At 39.3% G+C, this 8,646-nt stretch overlaps 1 protein-coding gene and 1 pseudogene across 1 annotated transcript; both read left to right on the top strand.

The window, feature by feature from the left end:
- Positions 1-224: 224 nt before the first annotated feature.
- On the top strand, positions 225-1,104 carry LOC117446635 (transcription factor HES-1-like; annotated as a pseudogene).
- Positions 1,105-5,101: 3,997 nt separating this feature from the next.
- Positions 5,102-7,178, top strand: LOC117446622 (transcription factor HES-5-like). The gene is made up of 2 exons (XM_034082920.2): positions 5,102-5,639; positions 5,753-7,178. Exons 1-2 carry the CDS (start codon positions 5,517-5,519, stop codon positions 6,173-6,175), a joined length of 546 nt encoding a protein of 181 aa, XP_033938811.1. The 5' UTR covers positions 5,102-5,516; the 3' UTR covers positions 6,176-7,178.
- Positions 7,179-8,646: the final 1,468 nt, after the last annotated feature.

The following is an 8,646-nucleotide window of genomic DNA, read 5'->3' as shown; positions in this document are numbered from 1 at the left end:
CAGCAGATCTGCTCTCTACAGGGTCACCACTTTCCCAGATTCACACAGAGCTCTGTGAGTCTCTCTCCTTCACCCCCCCAGTCCCCCACCTGTTCCCCTGGGATCTAACCATTGTCCCCCGGGCAATAACAGCATTAAGTGTGCTGCATCCATTATTGTCCCAACTTGCTCTCTGATTGGCTGAGACTGTGAGAAAGTGCAGTCAGACCCAGACCCACACATTCATATGGAGATGTGGGACTATAAATAGGAGGGATGAAGCCAGCAGAGATCAGATTCTCTCTACAGCACAGAGATCCAGACATGGCACCTACAATCACTGCAGCAATGACCAACTCTCAGGAGCCTCACACTCTGACCCACAAGGTAAATTCAAGAAGATATAAATATTGGCATTCAGATGTTGTGTTTGTTTATGCCAAACCTAAACTCCAGAATAAGATTATTAATGACTTTCTTTTTCTTTCTGCAGCTCAAAAAGCCTCTGGTGGAGAAGTTACGCAGAGAGCGAATCAACAGCAGCATTGAGCAGATCAAGTCTCTCCTGGGTCCAGAGTTCCTCAAACAGCAGCCAGACTCCAAGCTGGAGAAAGCAGACATCCTGGAGATGACAGTTTGTGTCCTGAGACGACTGCAGCAGCAGAATGAAAAGCAGAGAAGACTGCTGAACCACGTCAACAAGATGCAGTGTTCCTCTGATAAGAACCTGAGAGGCTGACTTCTCTCTGCTGAGCTCCACAGTCCAGACCAGCATCACCAAAGAGAAGAGTCCAGTCAACAGCGCCCCCTGGAGGCCGTGGTAGACCCCTACAGACTGGAGTTACTACCAGACAAACTGAGATGACCATATTGGTCAAAGGTTACTGGAAGTGAATTCTTCTGAATTCTGAAATACTAAGGACTTGTTCTTCTGTTTGTACAGAAGGTTGTTTTTGTTCATTTTCTTTATGCAAGATGACATGTCCTGAGGAAATGACAGCAACTATATCTTTCAATTTAAGAAAGAGAACATCTTGTCATGCATGTTGCATGAACCAAATCTGATTGCATTTGCAATTATAATTGTAATACACTGTACTTCATGTATTGATAGACAACACTGCTATGGTTACATTTGTAATCCTCTAATTGTTGTTGATCATTTTGATCAGAAACTTTAACTGTTCTTTTTTAAACATATGTCAAGTTAAGAAAGAGAATATCTTGTCATGCATGTTGCATGAACAAATCTGAAAGCAACAGACATTGATATACCTCACTGTACTTCAAGTATTGGTCGTATATAGTTTAATGCATTTAGTATCTTTTGATTGTTATTGATCATTGTGAACAAAGACTTCTTGTCCATTTTTAGGACGTAGTCATAATTGACTTTATTTCTCTGATAACTCAGACCTGATCTGTTGAAAGATCGAATTGTTTATCCTTTTTTTCCAAAAGATTTTCTTAAATGTCACACTTTTCCTGTGATACTTTTATGTCACACTACACGTTGTGTGTTGTCCAATATACTAACTACATGGAGAATTGTTTTTTGTATCTCTTTGATTGATCAAAGATATGAATTGTCCTTTTTATGGACATATTTGGACCTTCCCTCACTTTCTGTGATAATTGACAATTGTTCTGTTTTAAGATCAATATGTTATTCTTTGTTAAATGTAACATTGCCAAAGTTTTACACTGACAATGTCATTTAAAAAATCAATTGATTATTAAAACGATGTGACCAGTTGTAAGGTCAGTTTTTATAAAAACATGTTTTTTAACTAACAGTGAATGTTTTAATGTTACCTCAAAAAGTGTAAATGGGGTGTCTTTTGTAAAGACAGTTGTTCCTCTACTCTTTGTGGGTACAGTGTCTTGTAGAAATCTACAAGTTGTTGTTGTGATGTATCATCACCTCTAGATGCAGCATTCATGATTTATTTTTGCTCATTGTGCTTTTTGAATAAACAAAACTTGCCAGCTGAAAATGTTGTTCTATAGTTAGTTTTTCCTTACACTTGCCCTTGTTATGATAGAAACTTGAGTTTTATTGAATTAAATAAGACTTCTCTATAACCATCCACCCATTGTAAGACACAGTATTTGTCTAAGCTTAACACACAATCCATCCATCACTTATAACCACTTTGCATAGATGTCGCTGGGTTGGTAACTATTAACACATTTGGGTAATTTAGAGTTGCTTGTTAAATTAGACTGCATGTCTTCGAGCTGGGGGAGGAAGACGGAGACCTTTGAGGAAACTCATGAACCTACAGGGAGAACAATACATCTCTTCAAATCAAAGTTTCATTAGGTTCAGACCTAGAACCCTTTCACTGAGTTACAGTGCTAACTGCTGCACCATACCGGTACATTTTCAGCTGGTTTCACTCAGATTATTCATGAAATTAGGTCAGTTTTTGCTAAAGTCATCAACTGAATGAGACAATGTATCTTTTTAAATATTATTGGCGGAAAGAACTTTTTTTTATTAACTGTAAAGTGTGGTTGTTTAATGTAAGAAATGTAAATGAAAACGTTTCTACTTCAGAGACAGAAGACATTGTATCTGATGTGATGCATAATGAGCATGGGCGGCGCCAGGATTTTTTTGCTGTAGTAATTTAGTTGCTATATGACAGCACGGCGTTGCTAGTTAATTTTCAAAATAAACAAACAATACCAGTGGGCCAAGCACGAGCCAGTTCATATTGTAGCGTTCACCGCTATTCAAGATCACTCAAGCCTTCAATGTCGAAAAAATTCTCTTTATTTACAGAACCAATCAATAGTGTAACACTCATGACTTTCACGTAACACACACCGGAAAACGCACACACATAAACACCTGGAAGGGGCGGTCTCTCCCTAACTCCCACCAACAACATTGCCTAAATAACACACTTTTCCTCCTCTCTGGCCTCATTCTGTGACCCTCCTCCTCCTCCTCCTCCTCCTCCTCCTCCTCCTCCTCCTCCTCCTCCTCCTCCTCCTCCTCCTCCTCCTCCTCCTCCTCCTCCTCCTCCTCCTCCTCCTCCTCCTCATTCTCAGTTCTCTTCTCCTCATTCACAATTCCCCGTGTTAGATCTCACTGTCAGCGCGCCTCGAACAATGTGCCATGTCGGAAAATACAACACATTCTTGATTCATTTAAAATGACCATTTGTAACTGAGAGGAGTGACTGCTCATTTCTGCCGAGATGCTCAAAGGGTGAGACGCTGTGTCTGAGAATCACTGACTAGCAGAATTTGTATATTCTGGAGTGGAGCTCTGCAGAGAGCAGGGTGGAGGAAATGAGGGCAGTTGATCATCACCGTGCGGAGAGGAGCAGCGCTCGTGGTAGCAGCTAGCTGGTCCTGCTGCTGCGGGTGCAGCGGGTCAGTTGGCGGGGGCACCTGTTCTTCGTGGTCCCAATCCTCCCGGTTTTCATAGTGCACATCGGGATCCTTGTGGATAGCAGGGTTGTCCGGCTGGACCGGCTCCGTTGGAGAACGCGGTCGTTTACGCTGACTTGTGACTGTGAGAAATGTTTCCATTTTCGATCTACTGAGAATTAGCCAAGTAACAGTTCACGCAGTAAATTACAACGACCGCCCCTGATAGATCCCGCGAAAATGTATCATATTTGTACACATTCTCACGGGCTTGTGTATAAATATGATACATTTTCATATCAAAACAATGGGGTTGCTAAGCCGTTGCTAGGCCAATTGTTGGAGTTGCTATAGCAACTCCTAGATAGCCCCTGGCGCCGCCCCTGATAATGAGGCACACTTCTATTGTTCCTCCAGTGAAAGGACAGCGTGTGGGAAACCAGAGGAACCTCACTCACAGAGCCCTGTGGGACAAAAGATCTGTGCCCTATAGAGACAGATTCAAAACACTCTGGATCACAGAAATGCTACATTCTTAATCTGTTTAATATCATTGATTAATATCTAAGTCAAGTTTTTCCTACCACGATAACAACTGCTTGACAAAGCCTTTTGTACCGTATAAAAGTCTGTTAGTGAGCCTACTTGTAAAACTAGATGTTTTTGAGAATGTAAAGAACAACATATTGGTCTTGTCTCAGGAGGACTATGTTGTGCTACTTTGCAACCGATTACAAGTCACTGGAAAACAGAACATTGTTTACTTTGATTACCAACAGGTTGCTGTTTTTTAGACAAATTACAGATTACAGCCAAGTATCAGATGTTGACCTCAGGGTTTATGGTTTACATGAACTATACAGGACTATTTTATTATGAATGACTGATGGTATGTGATATCCGCCAAGGTTTAGAACACCTACACTTTTGAGATTATATACGAATGGACATATTTATGTTTGAGTTGTACAAGGTAAATTAGTTTAAAGATAAGGAATAATCTAATGGTCCAAGAGTAAAATGGACAATCAATACATCGGTGTGGTTTTGGTCAAACAGAATAATTTGTGTTAATAGACAGAGTGTGGGAACTCTCAGGAGATCACAGTTTAGCATGATTATCGACCTAAACCCCACGAGCAGCAGATTATTCTCTAAAGGGATTTGGCACACTTCAGGAAACAGCTGCTTCAACCTCCCAAACTCATCTAAAAAGCAGAACTCCTGAACAAGTTGCTAATGATAAAAACATTTCTGAAATGATGGTCTACATTTTCTAATGAATAATACAAATTGTCTAAATATTTGAGAAATAAATGTAGTGGACTCATCATTAAAAAGCCAGCCAATGGTGTGGTTTCCCTCCAGATGGTGGGTGACGTCCGGATCTGTTTCTACCACCACACACGTCCAGTGTCAGTCACAAAGGCTCCATTCAAAGTCCTTTTGTTGTTCACTGACCACAGCATTCAGAGTCAGTGTGGGAAACTGAGACCAACTTTCTACCCACACAAGTCAAGAGAGTGTGCTCCATCTGGAGATAAGCATGTCAGTTGTCCTTAACATTTGAATATAGAATGGAAATGTGAATATTTTTCATCGCATGTAAGAATAACATTTATAAGATACATTTTTGATTTATTTTCAAAGTTGTAGAAATATAGGGTGATTGTTTTTAATAAGGATTCTATCTGATTTAATTAAGAATACAAACTAAACTGAAAAACATAAAAGGCTAATAACGTTTGAAGGAAATATATATTTCTCTGAATACCTTTTGTAGTTAAATGTAAGTTACACAGTGCTTTTTATCCAGCAATTCAATGTCGGTATCAAACGTGTGTGATGAGATGATGAGCGTGTGCTCAGTCAAAGTCATTGATCCCAGCATCAGGCAGCAGATCTGCTCTCTACAGGGTCACCACTTTCCCAGATTCACACAGAGCTCTGTGAGTCTCTCTCCATCACCCCCCCAGTCCCCCACCTGTTCCCCTGGGATCTAACCATTGTCCCCCGGGCAATAACAGCATTAAGTGTGCTACACCCCTTATTGTCTCTCTGAGCTCTCTGATTGGTTGAGACTGTGAGAAAGTGCAGTGAGACCCAGACCCACACATTCATATGGAGATGTGGGACTATAAATAGGAGGGATGAAGCCAGCAGAGATCAGATTCTCTCTACAGAGACCTCTACAGCACAGAGATCCAGACATGGCACCTACAATCACTGCAGCAATGACCAACTCTCAGGAGCCTCACACTCTGACCCACAAGGTAAATTCAAGATTCAAGAAGATTTCAATATTGTCCTTCAATCGTTGTCTTTGTTCATGCTACCATTAAACTCCAGAATAAGATTATTAATGACTTTCTTTTTGTTTCTGCAGCTCAGAAAGCCTCTGGTGGAGAAGTTACGCAGAGAGCGAATCAACAGCAGCATTGAGCAGATCAAGTCTCTCCTGGGTCCAGAGTTCCTCAAACAGCAGCCAGACTCCAAGCTGGAGAAAGCAGACATCCTGGAGATGACAGTTTGTGTCCTGAGACGACTGCAGCAGCAGAATCAAGATGTGGACTCAGCAGCTGTCAACCAGGGCTACTCCAGGTGTGTCCAAGAGGTGACACACTTCCTGTCCAAAGAGCAGGGGAAGACTCAGTCCCAGAGAAGACTGCTCAACCACGTCAACAAGATGCAGTGTTCCTCTGATAAGAACCTGAGAGAGGCTGACTTCTCTCTGCTGAGCTCCACAGTCCAGACCAGCATCACCAAAGAGAAGAGTCCAGTCAACAGCGCGCCCTGGAGGCCGTGGTAGACCCCTACAGACTGGAGTTACTACCAGACAAACTGAGATGACCATATTGGTCAAAGGTTACTGGAAGTGAATTCTTCTGAATTCTGAAATACTAAGGACTTGTTCTTCTGTTTGTACAGAAGGTTGTTTTTGTTCATTTTCTTTATGCAAGATGACATGTCCTGAGGAAATGACAGCAACTATATCTTTCAATTTAAGAAAGAGAACATCTTGTCATGCATGTTGCATGAACCAAATCTGATTGCATTTGCAATTATAATTTTAATACACTGTACTTCATGTTTTGGCAGATTACAGTGCTATGGTTAAATGTATGTAATATTTTGGTTGTTATTGATCATTTTGATCAGAAACATTGCCTGTTCTTTTTATGGAAATATTTTCACAACAACTTTATTTTGATGATAATTGCTCAAAACTGATTTGTTGCAAGATCCAAATGTTTATCCTTACTTGTAAAAGGTTTGTTTAATATCACAATTATTCTGCGATTAGCTTACTACTCACTGCACGCCATGTGTTGGTGAATGTATGAAATGCGAATATTTGTTATCTTTTGATTGTTTAGATTAAAAGAAACGTAACTGACATTTTATTATAGAGGACTTTTCCTCACTTTATGTATGAAAAATGATCTGTGTTAGATTCAACAGTGTTCTCCTTTTGTTTATAAAAGATGTGTTTAATGTCACAATGTGACAGTTTTACAGTGGCAATATTGTGCTAATATTTAATCATTTAATATTAATGGTTATAAAAAAGGATTTGACCTGTTGCAAGGTCAGTTTTTACAATTTTGTTTTGATCAACATTGCAATTGAAATTGAGTACTGTGTCCTCACATATTGTGATTCGCTTGTCTTTTATAAAGACAGTTGTTCCTCTACTCTGTGTGAGTACAGTGTCTTGTAGAAAAATACAAGTTGTTGTTGTGCTGTATCATCACCTCTATTGGGCTTTCATATTTAGGTTGTTGATTGTGCCTTGTTGATTAAACAAAAAATGCCAGCTGAAAATGTTGTGTTCTCATTGTTTTTACTTTTCAACAGTTGTTACCCCTTAGTTGATGAATAAAACTACATTTCAAAAACAGTAGTTAATTATTTACAACACCTGCTAAGTATAAACGTAAGCATATGAATGTGGTTCAATCGATCACTTTAATGAAGGATCTTTAATATAATATGAATATTTAGATGGAGTTAGTCAAGTCATCAGACTAAATGTGACAACAATCTAAAACACTTTCTGCACCATGTTTTTTGATTATTGTCAGTTATAGGTGTTATAATAGTGCAACCTAAAGGCTTACCAATGTTCTCTTTAAAGAAGTCAGACGTTTCTAATGAGAGGCTAAATAAGACACTTTTAGTTGATTTTGCACAATTAACAAATACAAAACATTACAGAGTATACACTATATACAAGGCTTTAAGATGCTTTACATCTCACTGAGCTTATGGAAACATTGTTTAGGAGAATAAAAGATTGTTGTACAGATTATTATATGACTTTAATAGTGACGTCATTACAACAACGTGTCTGGAAGGGTTCACAGCCGATGTTCTCCTCATAGTTAGTTGTTCCTCTTAACCTGTTAAGCCCCAAGCCTGTTTTTCAGGTTTCAGGCTCGAAAATGACATTCCTAGAACAAATTACCATATCTTCTCTTCTAAAAGGGTTAAATTAATAATCTTTTTTCTCAAAATAATGATACACCTGTGAGTTGGATGTAGAAAAGTCAGAATCAATATAGATGTTTTTTATTTTAAAGAAAATTCAGATTGAACATGGTAAAAAACTGTAAATTATAGTGTCTGTCCAAAAAATATGTTGTACTTATAGTGAAAATAAAACTAACCTTGGATGATGGGTTAGTAGACTAAAAGCTTTAGGAATCCAAAGTAAAACATATAATAAGTACCCTGTATCAAGATTGATGCAAAACAAGTGATATTTGACCTTTTTAGACAGATTTAGCAAAAAAACCCTCTTCTGGGGCCATTTGGGTGGATTTGACCTATCTCTGGCCCCCCTTGCTCGATTTTGACATGAGACATCTCTTTGACGGTTAGAGCCAATAGAATCGAAGGGAAATCGTCCCATAGACTCTCATGTTAAAAAAAAAGCTGGTGTCTCAGCGAATGCAATCTTGTTGCAGCGCGTAGGAATATCCCTGCTCTGATTTCTGGAAACGGAAAAGAAGTTTTTATTGCTTATGGATTATCAGAACATTTCAAAGGGGACACAGTCACATTGGATATTAACCTATGGATTAACTACAGCATCGTTTTTATCGTTTTAATGCTATTGAAGACCAGTTTTGACCAGACAAAGACCAAGGTAAGCCATGTTAGCGTTTTTGGCTACCTAGCGCCACATGTTTTGATGTACGTTTTTGTTGATAACGTCGCGAGTTTGTATCTTTCAGTGTTGAGGTGGGCACCGTTAGATTCTGTGTCTCCTTGCGA

Source organism: Pseudochaenichthys georgianus, chromosome 5 (assembly GCF_902827115.2).
Source record: "Pseudochaenichthys georgianus chromosome 5, fPseGeo1.2, whole genome shotgun sequence".
In the NCBI taxonomy this organism is placed as follows: Eukaryota; Metazoa; Chordata; class Actinopteri; order Perciformes; family Channichthyidae; genus Pseudochaenichthys; species Pseudochaenichthys georgianus.
This window is presented reverse-complemented; position numbering and strand designations above follow the sequence as displayed.